The sequence below is a fragment of the Odocoileus virginianus genome, chromosome 26 (assembly GCF_023699985.2).
Source record: "Odocoileus virginianus isolate 20LAN1187 ecotype Illinois chromosome 26, Ovbor_1.2, whole genome shotgun sequence".
Classification (NCBI taxonomy): Eukaryota; Metazoa; Chordata; class Mammalia; order Artiodactyla; family Cervidae; genus Odocoileus; species Odocoileus virginianus.
This window is the reverse complement of record NC_069699.1, coordinates 3,697,518-3,716,755: the sequence shown is the minus strand read 5'-3', so window position 1 is coordinate 3,716,755 and position 19,238 is coordinate 3,697,518. Positions and strand designations below refer to the sequence as shown.

General features: G+C 44.2%; 1 protein-coding gene across 2 annotated transcripts in view; it reads left to right on the top strand.

The window, feature by feature from the left end:
- The window catches only part of GADL1 (glutamate decarboxylase like 1), a 179,810-nt gene that overhangs the window by 16,821 nt on the left and 143,751 nt on the right, over window positions 1–19,238 (top strand). For both annotated transcript variants that reach the window (XM_070455301.1, XM_070455300.1), the window contains exon 2: window positions 17,835–18,007. In XM_070455301.1, the coding sequence (XP_070311402.1) occupies window positions 17,835–18,007 (173 nt within the window). The remainder of the gene's footprint in view (window positions 1–17,834; window positions 18,008–19,238) is intronic.

The following is a 19,238-nucleotide window of genomic DNA, read 5'->3' as shown; positions in this document are numbered from 1 at the left end:
CTGTGAAGCTTGTGTAAATGACAAAGGATTTAGAGTAAATTTAATTGGGGGTTTGAGGGGCTTGACTCCAGTTTTGAAAGAAGTTCTCCTGAGGGTCAAATGCTATCAAATAGCATTGCATGCTGCTGAGAAATTGTTTGTGAAAGGAAGAGTCAGTGAATGTAGCAAGCTTCATTGTTGTCTTATTTTAAGAAATTGCCACAGTCACCCCAACCTTCAGCAGTCATCACCCTGATCCGTCAGCAACCATCAATGTCAAGGCCAGCAAAAAGATTATGACTCACTGAAGGCTCAGATACTGGTTAGCATTTTTTTAGCAATCAGATATTTTTTTAGTTAAGGTATATGTATTTTTTTTAGAGATAATTCTGTTGAATACTTAATAGCCTAGAGTATAGGGTAAACATGATTTTTGTACTGGGAAACCTGTACAAACACTGTACAAACTGTACAAACACTGGGAAACCAAATAATTCCCTTAAGTTGCTTTGATATTTATTTTATTGTGGTGATCTAGACCTGAACCAGCACCATCTCCAAAGTATGTCAGTACTGCATTTTTCTCAGGATACCTGAGTGTCATAAATGTCACTGTGCCACAGACACCCTTGAAACTAAATCGGCTGCTTCAGCCACTGCCCTTGACATCGGCGCTGTTTGCGGGGAGTACAGTTGCCAAAGATAAATGTGTGTGAAGCTGAGTCTCGGGTCTGCTGATGAAGAATCCCATGGCAAGAGGCTTAGTAGTTAGTTCTGCCCTTTTTAAAGACAGAAAAGCAATGGCAGTCAAATGTCTTCCAGTCATATTGTAATTTGAAGCCGCAGTGTTCCGTCTTACACTCATGCCTACGAACTCTAAGCAAAACAGTATAGAGAGGCTTTTGAGATAAAGCAGGCTCTCCATCAGTTCGTTTCTTGAATCACAACCATGAAGGTCCTGAAACATAGGAATTCACAGTTTTGCAGATCATTGATGAGGACTGCTTTTAGAAATGCTGGAATGTGATTTATATTAATTATGTGAATAAGAATTTAATTTTAAAAAGGGCTTTAGCTATAGAGTTATTGACTGTTATTAACTGTTATTAACTGTTGCCTGCTGGCTCAGATGGTAAAGCATCTGCCTGTAGTGCAGGAGACCTGGGTTCGATCCCTCTTTTGGAAAGACACCCCCGGAGAAGGAAATGGCAACCCACTTCAGTACTCTTGCCTGGAAAATCCCATGGACGGAGGAGCCTGGTGGGCTACAGTCCACGAGATCACAGAGTCAGACACGATTGAAGGAAATGGCAACCCACTCCAGTACTCTTGCCTGGAGAATTCCATAGACAGAGGAGCCTGCAGCCTACAGGGTTGCAAAAGAGCTGGGCTGAGTGACTAAACACCACCACCAGTCACTAACCCAGAGACGTTAAAGTCCCATTTCGCAGCCAGAGAAAGTGGGCAGGGCTAGAGTTCGATCTGGAACCCCCGCCCCATCCCAAATTCCAGAGTGTTCTTTCCGTGCATAAGAAATCAACCCTGCAAAATACTGACTAAATCAGAGTTAGATTTATGTTTCTTTGCACCAGCATCTGCCATGTCTTGGTGTGGCACTAAGAATTTCAGCATCCAGGAGCTTCTATATTGCAGAGCAACCATCTAAATTCCTTGATGTCAGCGGGCTGTTGTTAAATATTAAAATCTGCTTTGGTGATTTAGCTGTAGCATTGACAAATCTTAAATTTTCATACTCCAGTTTTTGCCCCTTAAATACATGGCTAAACCCTCCCTTTGTTTAAGCGCCTTAGCTGATGAGACTGTTCCCCGTTCAGCATTCTCGATGCTGTATTGTTTGACCTTCTAATACTTTGTATCAATTTACAAAATCAATAGAGCCTTAGTTGATATTTTATGACATATCTGTTCTTTCAGATCCTATATGGGCCAAAAAAATACATGCAAGGAATGAATGTATTTTCCTCATAAGCGTTTTCCTCATGGTACATTCTGCTGTGCCATCGACTCAGTTTTATTTCAGTACCTAATTTGTATGAAGCAGTGATAGAGGAGAAAGAAAATCTATGAAAAATTGAATTTCCTCATATTCATCTGTGGTCTTATTTTTCAACTTGATGGCACAACAAAAGAGAACTTTAGAAAGTAATTGTGGAACATACATGCGATGACAGTTTTGCCCAGAAGTGTTCAATACAGGGTGTCAGCTTAGCAGTTAATTGTTCTTTTATTGTTTGACCTGTGTTAGTCCACCCTCCCGGGCGAGGGTGGCCGCATGGTTTAGTGAAAAGAGGAGACACTGCCATCAAGCATAGTTTAAATATCAGCTCTCCTATTTACTATGCCAGCTACGTGACCTCCATAAACTTAATTAACCTCTTGGGTTCTCATTTCCATATTTGTAGAATTGGGTGTGATACTTCCCTTATAAGATGTTATGAAGATCCATGCAGAGACATCTAGTATGAATACCTATTACAGTGTTTGTCTGGTCCACAGGCATTCAAAAGACAGCAGACATTTGTTTTGATTTGAATTTTCCAGAAGCAGTCCATGAGTCAAGGATTGGAGCGTAAGTAGTATCTTTGGAAGGTGGTCCCAGGGAGATCAACAGAGAACCTGTTATAAAGTGAGTTATCACTGCAGGTAACTACAGTTTACTTCTGCTGGGTAACTAGAGCATTGGTGAAGAAGATGCACCCCAGGGTTATCCTATATGAAGGACAGGAGAACTGGATGTCTGCCGGTTAATTTCTATCAGTTGTTGGTTGAGGGATGCTGATATGGGTATTAATTTTTCAGAGCTTTGGGTTTGCCACGTGAGTAGACAGTATAGAAAGGTCATAGGCAAAGGATGAAAGTGCTAGCACTTGGAAATCTTGGAGGTTTTCCCTGGATGAGACACACCCGAAGAACCACATTACCAGACTTCTGTTAACTGTGATTATGTTTTCTGATTGAGGACCTTTTGTTCTAGATTCCTATCCCATGGTGGATAGAAGTCACCTCATACCAGCTCATGATTGTGTTAAATACTCAAAAATATTGTAAGCCAATTTGTAAACTATTGGTGTCTTGAAATTAGCTTGATGGAAGTCTTCATACTCTAGAAACAGGCACATGCTTTGAAGCAGGATCTTTTTTTCCCTTAGATATAATTTAAAGTTTTCCTGCTGACTCAGAGGGGCTTCCTTGATAGCTCAGTTGGTAAAGAATCACCTGCAATGAAGGAGATCTGAGTTCGATCCCTGGCTTGGAAAGATCCCCTGAAGAAGGGAATGGCAACCCACTCCAGTATTCTTGCCTGGAGAGTCCCATGGACAGAGGAGCCTGGTGGGCTACAGTCCAGGGGGTCACAGAGTCAGACATAACTGAGCAACTAGCACAACACAACAACAATTTTAGCAGCACTCCATTGTCCCCCAACCTTTTCTCCCAGGAGATGCAGAATAGGAATTAAAGAGAGCTGAGGTCAAACCTCAGTCTGACATCTTTTAGCTGTGAAGCCGTGTCCTAATTTCTCTGAGCCTCAATGTTTTTTTTTTCTGTAAAATGGGCATGTCTAAAACTTATACAGCTGTGATGACGATTAAATGCAGTAACATGTTTTCTGTAAGATACACTACAGAACAGGGACTTCACTATTGAAATTAAGCCTTACGCCAATGTGGGAGGAGCTATGAAAGGAAAATTCCACAAGGAGGAGCTGGGAGTCAGAGAAGAATCACTAACCGGCTTCCCGAAGCACCGTCACGAATGGATAGGTTAGAGTTCGCGGGACCCATGAGTGCAGGCATACAAAGTTGGCAGGGTGTGACTCCTGTGAATGAAGCTGAAGCGGTAGCTGTTTATCTGTGTGACTGCCTTCTCAGGAGGTCCAGAGCCGAGCATCTAGTGGAGAGGAGAGGAGAGTGAGACCATGCCGCAATGTGCCGGCAAGTCTGCAACCACCCTTCACAGATACCAGAGAGGCTGCACTGCTTGTTCACGTCTGCCCGAGTGCAGAGCCAAGAGCCACAAGGAATACTGGGTTAGGAAACCGCCCCAGAGGCAGAATCAGACCCCATTCAATATACGCACTGTACAGCTTGCCAGAATTCAGAACTGCTTTGGGCCAGCGCCTGGCCCTGGGCCTTGCCTTCTTTCTTGGGTGTGTCTGTGGTATTATCCTGTCCTTCTCACTATCGTGTATTATGTGTAATGTCTGATAACTTGGGTTCTAGTTTATGGGTCCCTGGACCAAGAGCTGCCTTGTCTGTCTGTAGACTTGGTACAAAATCCTGAGATCCCAGACTGAAAACTGTTTCTATGAGATAAGATTTAGGTTGGGGTGGGAAAAGCATATTTTGTGGACGGGAGGAATAGGAATAATTTGTGGCCAGACGGTAGCTTCTGCTGGGTTCAGATTCCTCCCTTCCTAGAATGCCTCCCATTTGCAATGTGATGTTGCCTTCTGTCATCAAGACGTGAGCTTTTCTCCTACATCTCTGAGTATGATTTTCCTTGTGACTTGCTTTGACCAACAGAGTATGGTAAAAGTAAAAACAAAAGGTCGTGTGACGTCCACCCTGAGATCTCAAGAAGCTTTGCAGCTTTTGCCTTCGCTGTCTTTGGACGTGCCTCCCCTTCTGCAGAAGGCCTGTCACGTCTCTGGGATAATGACAGTGCACAGGAGAGCAAGGCCCAGCTCTCTAAGTCTTCCCAGCTCTGAGCTTGGCTCTGAGCCCACATACAGGCCACTGCGGGTGTGTGAGTTAGCCCAGGGAAGACCGGAAAAGCACCCAGCCAAGCCACAGGATCATAGGAACCAGCACATCCTTGTATTTTTTTAAAGTTTATTTACTTGGCTGTGTTGGGTCTCAGTGGTGCGTGCAGGGTCCTTGTTACATCATGTGGGCTGCTTCGTGGTGCCACACTGGCTCTCTAGTTATGGCTGAGCGTTTAGTTGCCCCATGGCATGTAGGACTTTTGTTCCCTGTCCAGGGATTGAACCTTCATCCCCTGCATTGCAAGGTGGATTCTTAACCAGCGGACCACCAGGGAAGTCCCCACCCTTGTCCTAATCCACAAAGGTTTAGGTCATTTGTTACACAACTATAGATAATTTGCACACCCATCCAGTAAACTGTTTTGTGCTTAACTTAGCCAGAGTGGGTTTTAGTTGTTTGTATCTTCACAGGGTTGTTGTGTGGGATAAACATGCTACTTTTTGTAAAGGACTTACCAAAACCTGACCCACAGAAGAGCTAAATGAATGGTCGCTATCATACGTGAAATAGGTTCTGAATGCTTATGAGAGGTGTAGTGCGGACAGCCCTCAGGACATTCAGTAGAGTCACAATGAATGTCAGTCTGTGTGCCACTGAATCACAGTTCTCTCAAATTCGAGATGAGGACATTTCCTAAATTGTCTGTAAGTGCTTTCCAAGCTCTGAGATCCCATGATCCTGCACACAATTGGCCCCAAACTCAGCTTGGCACATCCTCTAGATGGCTCTAAACTCATGCCTCATTGGGTCTCAGCTGTGGACGAGCCCGTGCCAATGCCTTTATGGTCTTTTATGCAGTGTTCTCTGAGTGCTTCATTTATCAGCATAGGAGCAGCAGTGAGATGTGTGCACCCCCAGAGCTGCTGCCTTTGCCACTTCTGGGGCACCATCTATACTGTAGTTTATGTAACTGTTGCCTCCCAGGTAGCTTAAGCTTTTTGAAATATTTGCTCTAATATTATATGGAGGGGAGGCTGATTCTGTGTAGCATAAAGGATGAGGAGGAAGATGCTAGTGATTGCCTTACCCTCTTCTCTGCTTTACTGAGCAATTCATCTCTGAACCCACATTTGCATCCCCCATTTAGGAACACATTTGCCCTGCAAATAAGAGCCCTCCCTTCCTAGAAGGCAGTTTAGACAATGTATTTCTTAAAGATGCTTCTTGGAGAGGCCTTCTTGCCATTCCGGGAAGCTTCTCACCATATCCCTTCCAGTTCCATGTAATAAACTTCACGAAGAGATTTTGGTCAGTGAAGATCTCTGCACTTGAAGGTGGCCACAAGTGAATTAGCATGCATGTTGAGATACTGAGCTGAGAGTCGTTGCCCACTTCTGAGCTAAAAGATGACCTTCCGAAGGCCTAGGCAAGGAGGCAGAACCCTGGCACAGATGAGCACCACGTCAGAGTTAATCAACGGATCATGCAAATGAGGCACCCATTTATAGCATTTATTTAAATTTTCATTTAGATTGCTGGTTAAATGGAATCATTTAAAATCCTGTAGTCAACACTTGAGTAAATTGGTTTTAAAACTATATATTACATTGCAGCACATTGCAGTTTATACACAGTTCCAAAATAATTGCTTGTTGCTCTCAGAGTACAAAATATGTATCCAAATAGTTTAAAGTGCTTACATGAGAAATAATGTCTTCTTATTTATGTTTTTTTGGGGAAAAAGAATACAGTCCTTATGAATGTGAGATCTGAACTCAGGTTACCTGGCATTGAATTCTGTCTCTGACACTTAAGTTCCCTTTGTCTCTCTGGCTTCATTCCTGTCTGTAAAATTGAGTTAATAAATATAATTATTATGAGAATTAGATGAAGTGACATATATAAGATACCTAGCTCAGTACCTGATCCCTTGCAAGTACTGAATGTTAACTACTGTTTTCTAAATGCTAGTTTTGTTCCTTTTCTGCATACTACTACTGGAAAAGCTGCTAGAAAAGATAAAGTCACACAGGTGGCTGGCATGGTATTTATTTTTGGTCATGGTCTTCTAGGTGCTTTTTACTAAGACAGTGATCTACCCACTGGCCACAAACGTCCTAACTTGTACCTGAGTGGAACATTTCATAAAGTAGAAGAAATATAATATTTATTTTCTGATGGTAGCTGGGTGACCTCTAAGTTTTGGAGATCACTAAAAATAGATAAGCTCTGAAGGTCCAGAGAATATACTTACTAAACTATGTCTAGTGGGCTTTAACGTTCCTTGATTATAAATGCCTACAGAAGCCAAGTTATTCTGAGTAGTAGTTATGGTTCTCTGGTTTTGCAGAACACGGAATGACTTGCTCACTAGAAGGGGGGGTTTACTCGAAGGATTTGGGAGAACTCACAGAATTGGTGAGAAAGCTAAATGATGAGACCTTGAAAGAAACAGGAGCCAAGGCAACTCTGAAGACCTGGAATACTGGGGACTTGGAAATACCCACGAAAGGGGTAAACCTAACTGGTGGTGCTGCCAAGACTGCATCCTGTGGGGAAGAGAGATTCCAGCTGGGATGCTGGCCAGGTCAAAAATTGCCCAAGTTAACAAGCAAACTCAAAAGAAACATTCTCCCTACTCAGCCTTAACTCTCAGAAAACAGGAGGGTCACTGATAAGGCTACAAGTCAAATCTAGTGTTTCAGAGAGATTATAGGCAAGAGATTAGGTGAAGAGTCAGAGCAGGTACAGAGCCAAGAAGACGGCAGAGGGGAAAGGCCAGCAGGAATGGTGACTGTTGAGGGGAAGGGCTAATGAAGAAGAGGGCAGTCATGGTGAGAGCGGCTCCCGGGGAACACGTTACTGTTGAGCCAGACCAAAGCAGATCTTCTGTAGCCAAGTTCTGTAGCCTGGGGCTGAAATTTACTGCACGCCCATGCCGATCTAGAGTTCTCATAGAGCCTGGCTTCATCCAAGTCCTTGCAAACTGAAGTTGTATCCATCAGAGAAATTCATAAGGTAGAGAGGGGAATGGTGGGCGAGGTGGTCTTGAGAGCTGCTCATCAGCCTGACAAGACGACACTCTCCATACCAGCATGTAGAGCTTGTCAAGTAACCTTTACTCAAGTCACAGGAGTAGACGTCTTGGGAAACCCTACTCTCCTGAAAATATCAGAAGGTCATCCAGTTTCTGGCCTGGTGCCCTGTGAAAGGTAAACATTTTGAAGTTAAAAATAAATAAACAGAGTTTATGGTGAACTGTGCATGTATCGGCCATTGGTAGGGCAGTGACAGCGATATTGGAGAGGCAGTTTCAGAGACTCCCTTCTAAGAAGCTTGCCATCTCAGAGGACGGATGGTGTTAATGGACCTAGCTGTTATGTTAAAGGTCATGGCTTGGTGTTTCCACAGACTCTGAGTCATTTAACTGGCAGCCCAGGTGCTAACACAAGAGGATCTCACAAAATAAAGCTTGGGATGATGGGAGCATGTCACCACCCAGAAATGTTCTGTGTTCCTACATGCTTTGCAAGAGAGGAGCTGATGTATGGATGCACAACATGACTTTTACCTATCTTATTCTGTCACCTTTTACCCAAAGATCATTTCAGAACATAGACTTCCTGGAGTGCAGAAAAGCTATACTATCCAAGTACAGTTGTGAGGCTTCTTAGAAAGACTTGGGGTTCCTGGCTTCAACTTTGCAGTAAGGGTATTATAGGGGAGAGATCAGATTAAGTATAAGCCTCATCCTGCCTTCCCTTGTGGCTCAGATGGTAAAGAATCAGCCTGCAGTGTGGGAGACCTGGATTCTATCCCTGGGTTGGAAAGATCCCCTGGAGAAGGGAATAGCTACCCACCCCAGTGTTCTTATCTGGAGAATTCCATGGGCAGAGGAGTCTGGCGGGCTACAGTCCATGGGGTTGCAAAGAATCGGACATGACTGAACAACTAATTCTTCCCTTTCCCATCCTGTTACGTAATTCATGTTCTCCCCCTCCCTGGCCTGCATTATTGCCATCATATTTCCCCAACTTGAGCCCTTGACTTGCCGTCTGAACCCGTCACTGGTACCCACTTCCTCTTTCTCAGGTGCTTTTCTTATTTCATCAGAAATTCTCAACGGCTCCCATTGCCATCAGGTGACATCCACAGTCCTCAGTCCTCAGTGGCATTCTTGCCACCTCTGAGCAGTCAGTCACTTCTGCCTTTTACAGACCCTGCCCCTTGGATGAAGAGAAGTTCTTGACGTTTCCTGGACACACACACACATACACACGCACACACACACACACACTCCTTTTTCTGCCTAGTTCAGGTTGTTTTCTGGGCCTGAATGTCTTTTCCATGACCTTTGTTTCTACCCCATCATAACCAGTTTCTACTAATCAGTCGGAAGTCTTGATATTCCATTCCTACTTTACCACACGTTGACCCAGCTGCCCCTTTCTGGTGGGCCCCACATCTGCCTAGGGCCCTACCATTGCCCTGGTGGCTCAGGTCCCCAACTCAAGAGTCTTCGAAGATTCTTCTGTTGTCTTGACCCCGTGAGTCCACATCATCAGCCAGTCCTTTTGGCTTTACTGCCGAAGTCTCCCAGATTGCAGCGCTTCACTGCATCTTCTTTCTACATCTCCTCCCAGGTCAGAGCACCAGCCTTTACTGCCTGGACTTCACAGTAGCCTCCTGAGCGGCCTCCCTATTTCCACGTCTGCCCTGAGACAGGCCCCACTCTGCAGGGTGCCAGGGAAGTCTGTCAGAGATATAAACCAGAGCATGCTACTCTTCAGTTTAAAACCCTTAAGTGGTTTTCTGCTGCCCTTAGAATAAAACACCTTGCCTGATCTGCTCCTGAACCTGTCTTTCCAAAGCTCGCCCTAGTCTCCCTTCCCCTCGTCTTCACACTTGGTCCACACCGATCTCTTTCTTTTCTTTTGAGAGAATAATTTATAGATTATTTACATCTTTTGCTTCTTTCTAAACTACTCTCTTTTCATGTCTTTTTACATCTGGAACTTTTTCCTCATTTGCATCTTAATTCAGATGTTTCTTCATAGGAAATACTTTCCCCTGATCAGATCTGGAATTCCTCCTTGTCTTTGTTCTATCAAGCCATTCAGGTAACTTCCTTTAAAGCATTTGTTAGGGTCTGCAGTTATTTAAATTGTTTGTTTGTTTGTTTTTATTAACTCTCTCTCCCATCCACCCCAAGCAAATTTGTGTCTTCTTGTGCATTGCTCAGTTTCCAGTGCCTCATACATTGTTCTGAACATAACAGGCCCTAAATTAATATTTGCTGAATTATTGAATGAAGGACCATTCTAAATACCATCTAACCTAAAAGGACTTTCTGCTTGTCACAGTCAGAAGCCCTTCTCTGGAATTTCAGTGTGTGCTTTATCCGACCTCAGGTATCATACTTGATGCCTTCTGGATGGGATCCTAGGTACTCACAAATGTGTCTAAGCTTCCATACTGGACTGTGTGGTTGCTGTCTGTATGTCTGACTCCTCTCTGAGTCTCACACAGTGCATACCTCAGTGTCTTGCACGTACCTAGTATTCAATAAATATCTGGGGAAGTATAAATGAAAGAAGTATTAATTTACTGTGAATTTCAACTAAAGTGAGTTTAACCCCCAAAATAAGACCAAAGGATTTGCATTGTCTTGTCTTTTCTTTTTTTTTTTTTTTTTTTGCCTTTGGCTGCCATCTCTAGGGCTTCCCGGGTGGCTCAGTGGTAAAGAATCTGCCTGCCCATGCAGGAGACACAAATTCGATCCCTGGGTCAGGAAGGTCCCCTAGGGAAGAAAATGGCAACCTACTCCAGTATTCTTGCCTGGAAAAACCCCATGGACAGAGGAGTCTGGCAGGCTATAGTCCATTGGGCTGCAAAAGAGGCAGACAGACTACGCAACTAAACCGCAAACAACAAAGCCCATCTCTGACTGACTAAAGTTGTGAGTATAGTTTTACCACTTGCTCCTGTGACTTCATATTTTAGGGCTGTGCTGTGGACATCATTTGGTGTCTAAGTCAGGTCTCTGATTAAACCAATTACAGAGCTAGAGTCAGACACTTAGCTCCTGAACTTGTTGCTGCTATCCACACCTTTGGAGCTTCTGTGGCCACTGCCTTGTATTATTGTTATTTCTTAATATTTCCTATAGTTGTCTTTCTTGTAGGCTTCCCATAGCTACCCTCTCATTGGCATGCTGTATCTAAGACAGCACAAATGGCTTAAAATGGATATGAAACTCTAAAGGGATGCAAAGAGTGGGTAAATCTGACAGTGCCAGGTACATCAACTAAGTTAGGGGTCTACTTTTTCAAGCTTAGAAGAAACACCTAACTTAGAAGACTCCAATACAGAGCACTGTATCTTCAACTTCTTTACAGCTGTCTTTTTCTCCCTGTCCCCCTGGATATTGTCTTTCAAGACTCTTAACAACTTGAGAGCAGAGACTGCATTTTTTGCTTTCTGTATTCCCAGGCACCAGGCTGGGTGCTCGTACCCGGCGGGCCCTTAGTAATTTATTAATTAATATTACCCTCTTACCCCATTTTCTTCTCATGCCTGTCTTGGACTGGCCCACTAGGCTCTCTAGGTCCTGACCCTCTCACCAGGGCCTCAGTGTCTCTGGCACAGCTTTTCTGAAGTGTTCCTTGTCCTCCCCACGAGATGCCTGGATTCACTTTTGACTCATTGTTCCTCTTTCTACTCCTTGGAAGCAAGCACTTATTTTCCTAGAGCTAATTTTCTCTTAACAATGAAAGAGTCTCATATGGCAAGCTTGGTTCTTACTGGTTGATTTTCTGACAGAGATCTGACCTTTACCCGAACCAGGATGCAATGTTGGCACTGGAAAAGAGTTCATTAACTCGGCCTTAATAACGGTCCCTACTCACTGTGTCCTATGCTCTGTTCCTGCCACTCGGCTCTACAGCTTGCAAGGCTGTCTGCCACCCTTCCAATGACCCAGTGTTTTCTCCATCGGCCAGATATGAAGGCTGGGTCACGTAGATGTTAAGTAGCATGGGTAATACCACAGCGGCACAGTTAGAGATGGGGCCAGCGTCTCCCTGGTTTCAGAGCTTAAGCCTGGGGATCAACTCAGACACTAATGGAAGCCTTACTAATGGAATTATGCCGACCAGAGAATGCGAAATGCCAATTCACTGCATTTGGAGCTGGTGAGACCACACCTGGGCTATGCCTCCTTTTATTAGAAATAAACTCATTCAGATGAGCAACCATGGATTGTCAGATCCGTGGTAGAAGCTGGAGCAGTTTTAATTGGCTCAATAAGAGATTTAGATGAGAATCGATCAGAGTTTTCACATGTTTGGTATATGTGCTGCCGAAGCTAGCACAAGGTCTTCATGTTTGGATTCAAGCCCCTCGGGAGAGAAATTAGAGTTGCTTTGTCTACTCACCTCCTGTAGAAGCCTGCAGAGATGACACAGGGCAGATTCAGAGTCCCCGTAGGGGAAGCTTTGTGACCCCTCCAGCTGTTTGTCATGGAGTTGTTACTTTAAGAAATGAAGAGGTTTTAAAATTATTATTATTAATTACTGCAGAATTTTAGAGAGAAGACAAGTCTTTGAATTCAGACGTCTTCTCTGACCCCTCAGCTTCTCCTGTAACCCTAAGCCTAAATGTCTACATTGTTTGCATTCAACATGTTATTGATGTCCTCCTCAGGACATGTGACACTAATTATCAATATTGCACTATTCAAACTCTGAGACTCTCAGTTACAGAGGACAGAAAGTGAGTCTAATTCATCTTGCTGTCATTATTAACTCCTTAACACTGCCTTACAAACTGTAGACGTCCATAGCACAGTATCTTGCTGCTCCTTCATAAAGCTTCAGTGTATTGTTCACCCCGGTTTCACTGCTTAACCAGCTCTGTGACCCTGGGCAAGCCAATTAAACTCTCTGTGTCTCAACTTCCCCAACTATCGAACTGAATAACCAGCTGGAAACTTTGCGGCAATTAGATTTTTTAACTCTGTAAGATTTGAGAGCAGAGTCTGCCCCACGTGTCTTGCACTGTTGTAGATTTTCAGCACCTGACTCCCCGAAGGGACCTTCAGATCCCTAAGGAGGTGATCCAGCTCCTGTCTTTAGCCTCTAGCCTGCTGGGTGGCACTGGGGAGGTGAGTGATCCATGTTTGTTGAAATGAATGCATAATCGTTAAATGATAAGAGAGAAGCCAGGCAGCATCTGAGACGTCAACAAGAACTGTGGTCCCTAAATCCACCTGCATGTTAGGATAAGTGTCAGTGTTAGTGTCAGTGAGAGCGCAGCCGGCCCATCACGTTTCCTGCATTGTCTCCTATTTTACTGATGACCGAAAGTGAAGCACAGAGAGAAAGTGTTATTCCAGGATCAGAGAACCTGAGAGACTCAAACTCAGCTCTCCTGTTTTCTCAGCCACGGGGCTGGGGAAGGGGTTTGGGGGCTATGTGAAAGGGTTAGATAAGATGACCTCTAAGATAATGATGCAGTCAGCCAACAGTGCAGAGTTGTTGAGTGCTTGCGAACACCAAAAACCAAACTGTTTCCTGGGACATCCAGAAAATTGAGAAATGGATCCCTTCTGACGTTGTTTCCACTCTGGTACAAGAAATAAAGTCAGTTCAGTTCAGTCGCTCAGTCGTGTCTGACTCTTTGCGACCCCATGAATCGCAGCACGCCAGGCCTCCCTGTCCATCACCAGCTCCCGGAGTTTACTCAAACTCATGCCCATTGAGTCGGTGATGCCATCCAGCCATCTCATCCTCTGTCGTCCCCTTCTCCTCCTGCCCCCAATCCCTCACAGCATCAGAGTCTTTTCCAGTGAGTCAACTCTTCACACCAGGTGGCCAAAGTACTGGAGTTTCAGCTTCAGCATCAGTTTTTCCAATGAACACCCAGGACTGATCTCCTTTAGGATGGACTGGTTGGATCTCCTTACAGTCCAAGGGACTGTCAAGAGTCTTCTCCAACGCCACAGTTCAAAAGCATCAATTCTTCGGCACTCAGCTTTCTTCACAGTCCAACTCTCACATCCATACATGACCACCATCCATAACGCCACCAACCGTAGCCTTGACCAGACAGACCTTTGTTGGGAAAGTAATGTCTCTGGTTTTTAATATGCTATCGAGGTTGCTCATAACTTTCCTTCCAAGGAGTAAACGTCTTTTAATTTCATGGCTGCAGTCACCATCTGCAGTGATTTTGGAGCCCCCCAAAATAAAGTCTGACACTGTTTCCACTGTCTCCCCCATCTATTTCCCATGAGGTGGTAGGACCAGATGCCATGATCTTAGTTTTCTGAATGTTGAGCTTTAAGCCAACTTTTATAAGAAATAAAACCTCTATACAAATAGCCACTTTCCTGCAAAGTGGAAAGTGACAATTCAGGAAGTCTGGATAGCTGCCCACTCAGGGCGGACAGAGGTGCTTGACCCTAGTTGGAAGTTCAGCTCTCTTCACGAGGCAGCCCCCTCCCACTGAGGCTCCTTCCTCCGACTGTTCCAGAAGATAACTCACCAGCCGCTTTAGAGTTCACTACCCTGTTGTCTGATCACTCTGAGATCTCCCTTTCCCCTGTCATAGCTCACTGTCACATGTAATTACTCCTGTTTATTTATGTATTTAATAAATAGTCTTGATTGCCTGCTGCTGTTACCTAACACTTCCTGAGTTAGCTAATATTTCTCATATTTACTGATAGCCCACTATTTGCCAGGCATTGCTTTAGGTCTTCATCTGTATTAATTCATTTAATCCTATGAAACTCTGAAATAATATTTGAAGCTGAATTTATCATTTGGGCTTCCCTGGTGGCTCAGATGGTAAAGAATCTGCAGGAGACCCAAGTTTGACCCCTGGGTTGGGAAGATCCCCTGGAGACGGAAATGGCAATCCACTCCAGTATTCTTGCCAGGAGAACTCCGTGAGTCTCCACCAGAGGAGCCTGGTGGGCTATAGTCCATGGGGTTGTAAAGAGTTGGACACGACCGAGTGACTAAAACTTTCACTTTATGATTTTTTCAGCAAGGAAGAACGGTGCATCTTTTCAGACAAAACAGAAGTTGAGCTAGTTATATAGATAGGGGTTTGGAAAGCATACCTTCATACTTTCATTCCTCCATAGACTGGAGGAATTGGTGGAAATAAAGAAGTCAGAATGTTTTGGGATTGACTGGTTTCCATGTTTGGCAGTGTGGTTCCTGGAGTGAGATATTTCATGGACTGACCTTCAGACATCGAAAGACTACAAAACAGAGAAGGAGGGAGAAGAGAAAGAAACACACGACAGTGAAAAGAATACACTTGAGGACAGTGGGAGCCTCTCACCCGTGGTTTCCCTTGGTGATCCAGACTGCAAACTCAGCTTTGCCTCATCGACCCTGTTTCCCGGGTCCTTCTTTCAGCCCCTGCTGGTCCTTCCTAGTCCATGAATTAAGTTCTGAGTCCGCCCTGTTCCTACCAAAGGCATTTCCTGCTTGGTTAGGGCTGGCAACCTGTGACAGCGTCTCAGAGGAGCGGACATGGTCGCTGGCTGGTTGAAGGAGCCAGGGTCCCAGGCTTCTTTTATCTAGTAACCAAGAAGTGTTTATGGAGCTCTTCCAAACTGACAGGCACTTTCGGCTGCCCTGAAACAGACATCCGCTGGTAGGAGCTGGATCATTCCTGCAGAGCGTAATCTCTGTTGCAAAGACACTATTTAAACAAGTAAATAAGTAAATATTGTACATATCATATGTCACAGGGTGGTTACCGCTCTGGAGTTAAATAAAGCCGAGAAAAATGTGGGCGAGAGGAGTGGGTGCAGTGTGAAAGGAGGTCGCTGGGGACGCCTCGCCGAGAAGCGGGTGCTTAAGGAGAGAGTCGCGAAGAGCGAAGAGGCCACAGTGAGTGGGACGTGGTGAGGCTGGAGGGCAGCAATTAGAGAAGTGGTTTGATGCCCAAGAGATAATGGGGGAAGGAGCTCATTTAAAGCCTTAGACGTCATTATCAGAACTTTGACTTTTAATTTGACAAGGGGTCACTGAATGGTTGGAACAGAAGAGTCGAGGTGTGATCTAACTTAGCTTTTTGAAGAAACGTGGGAGCTGCCTTGCTGAGAATTGCCTTCACAGTACATGGGGCAGGGTGGCAGCTGGAGGGCTCAATGGGAAGTGAACCCAGGTGTTTGATGGTGATAAGAGAGGGGGTGCTGAAGAGCAGACAGATTCTGGGTGTGTTCTTCCAAACATTCTTCTCGTAGAAGGCTCGAGTATTTACTGCTGTCAGCTCTAGCAGACAGAGCCCTGATGTGCCTCCCCAGAAGAGCGCAGCTTGACTGTTCAGCCTCCAGAGGGTCTTCTCCAGTCTGGGCCAATGTGTGGCAGGGGGAGGAGGAGAGGTACATGATCGCATCTTGTTGTAGAATTAAAACATCAACAGAAGATGCATAATCCATACCCAAACCTTCATAGCCTTTAAGTAGGGTTTTCTCCTATAGAATTGTTCAAAATCTATATAGACATTATAGATTTCTTTAATTGATGGCTGTGGAGCAAGAGACTATTTTAATTTCAATTTCTCTGCTATTTTGGTTGCAAGTGGGTGTTTGACATTGTGTGATTGTGTAAGAGAAACAGAGAGAGAGAGAGAAGGAGACTCTTAGAGACCTACAGAGTGGCTTCTATTCCCTGGGCAATAGAAATCTGAAATCCCACTAATGAGGTTAGAAAAAATTAGACCTTTTCTGTGTACTTAATAATAGCACTGCCTACTGACATAACCAGGGTTCCCTGAATAATTGCCCTCTTTTCCAATTTATTTTTAGGACCTAAAATTTGGGGGGAGGAAAGTGCCTTGAATGGTAAGCACTTCCATCCAACAGCTCATTTCCGGGGCTTCACCATTTGGCCCTAAACCATGTTAGACACATCTTTCCAAGGGGAAGACAAGTTAAAGCTAAGGATGAAGCTGAGATCCATCGTGAGAGCTCTGAATGGTTTACCCCTCAGTCTGAGGATAAAAGATCGGTCGTTTGCTACAGATTCTATCATTCTCGAATTGGAAAATCTTCCCGCCATGTTTTATCTGCCTGTGAACACCATTTCAGTTTGCTGGTCATAGAATTAAAGGCTGTAATAAATGTAAATACTGTTAGAACCCTCAGTAGGTATAAAAATATTTGAAATACATACAGACCCATCAGTGTGTTTAAGGGAGGTACTGTGCTTGGCAAGGTGCTGAAAAATATTTAAAAATTGTTTGTGTAACTTTTCACAAGTTATTGAATATCTATAACAAGGAGGAAAGAGATACTGATTAGAAAGAGAGCATACGATCGAATTAGAGCTTGAGGCAGATATTGGTTGAATATCTGGATTAAGTTGCCAGAATTAATTTGGAGGAGAGCTATTTTGGGTAGGCAGTAACCTTTATTCTCAGATATAGATTTCCACATTGACTTTTAACCTTTAGTCCTGGACCCGCAGCTGTCCAGTCCTGAAAGTGTTCTGTTCCATCCTCCTGCCTAAATTGCAAGTTTGAGAAGTTGCAAAGTGTGAGATACGGTTTACAGGAACCTTCACGCTGCTCTGTTTTCCTCCTCCTCCCAATAGGAAATGGCCAAGTATATTTAACGAGGGGCTTTCAGAGACACAGCAAGGGGGGCATTTAATCACAGGCTTAAAATGTAAAATGAGAAGAGAGACATGTTGGCATTTCTTCTTCTTCTCTGGGAATGACTTATGAAAAGGAAACATATAGTCATCCTTAAATTACAAGAGAGTGTGTGCTCACGAAACAGACATGGGCTTGTGGTTACAAAGGTCATTTTTGCACATCTCTGAAAGATGTTTGTGTGAGTGAGTAAAATGGGTTGAATTTACATTGCTTGAACTCCTGCATGCTCCCTGATGCTAAACAAAAGATGCTGCAGAATGGAAAATGGAACTTTCTTTAACTGTGTCATATCATCGGGTGCCATAAGAACCTGTTAGCGTAAGCGCCTCAGATGTATCAAATGACGATGCCCTTTGAAGGTGGGATCGTGGACCATTCCTTCATGCTTTGCTTTGTGCTGGAATAAGATTCTCTCTAAAACGTGGTTTGATTGTGTGCTTCCAGGAGATATCGGTCCACAAGAGATGGTTCCGAGCAGGAAGAATGTGGTTCTCGTGGATGGAGTCATACTGAACGGCCCCACAACAGATGCAAAAGCAGGAGAAAAATTTGTGGAAGATGCCTGTAGACTAATAATGGAGGAGGTGGTTTTGAAGGCTACAGACATCAGTGAGAAGGTAAATGTAAAAGCCTATGAGAGACTGCAAGAATGGGTCTGCTAGGTTTTATCCACCCCTGGATGACTAGATGTAAGGGGAACAGGAATCATGCTTTCATTTCCTGTGTACTTTTGTGTCAAGGAGATGCCCAGATACCAAAGTTGGTACCCACTCTCCCACCCTACCTCAGCTTCCAGACCCCCATCCAGTTTCTGCTTTCCTGGAAAGCAGCCAGCCAGCGTGGGGAGACTGGCCGAGACCCAGAGTGTAACCAGGTAAGGCTGTGAAGCACAGGAGGAGCCTTTCTGTCCCAGATGATGATACAAATTGTAAATCAAACGATGATTTGATTTCTATAGTCTCCAGCATACACCCTGCTTTCCATTGTCTGGTGCATATTCCTTATGCATAGTAAGCATATTTCTTACCGTCAAGCAGACGGTAGAAAAAGTGTGAAAAGTTTTAAAATTTATCTGAGGGTCTTTACTAGCAGTTTGTCTGAGCTTAGACTGGAAACCTTGGTTGTCAAGTCTGACTTTTCTGACTGGTACCAGTGACCAGTTCTAACTTTCGAATTCACACACAAAACAATGTTGGAATCACCACTAACGACATCTGTTCTTAATAGTAATTACTTTGTGCCAGTTGATATTCTAAGAACTACTCCATATGTGTTTGTGTATTTAACCCATGTGTTTGTGTATTGAATCTGTAAAGATCCCTAAGATGCCGGTACTATTGATCAACTCCATTTTAGAGACGAGGGGCAAAGTGGGCCTCAAGATGTCAAGGGTGTTGCCCCAAAGCACATGCCAGCGGGTCTCGGAGCGGGCGCCAGAATCCAGGCTGGTTGCAGAGTCTGTGCTTTTAATGGCTCCTCCTGTGTCTCTCAGAGTCTCACAATTAATAGCTATCACACTGAACGCCTTTCATATTTCAAATCACTGAAGGTATTTCCTAATTTTGTGCTTATAATTGCGTTTTCTCCCCTATCTTAGCTGTACCTGGGGAACGTTTTAGACCTGCTTTACTTTGGAGTACACTACTCCCCTGGAAATTTTTTATGTTGGCCTTTATTCAGTCATTAAATATTAACTGAGTCTAGCTAAGGATAAAGCATTATATTCAGCCCTGGGGGATATAAAGTAAAGTAAGATAAAGGCTCAGCTTTGAACAGAATTGGGATGGAAAACAGGGGGTCCCAAAAAGAAGGTGATACATGCCATGTGGTTTGGGCAGACTTTGGGTA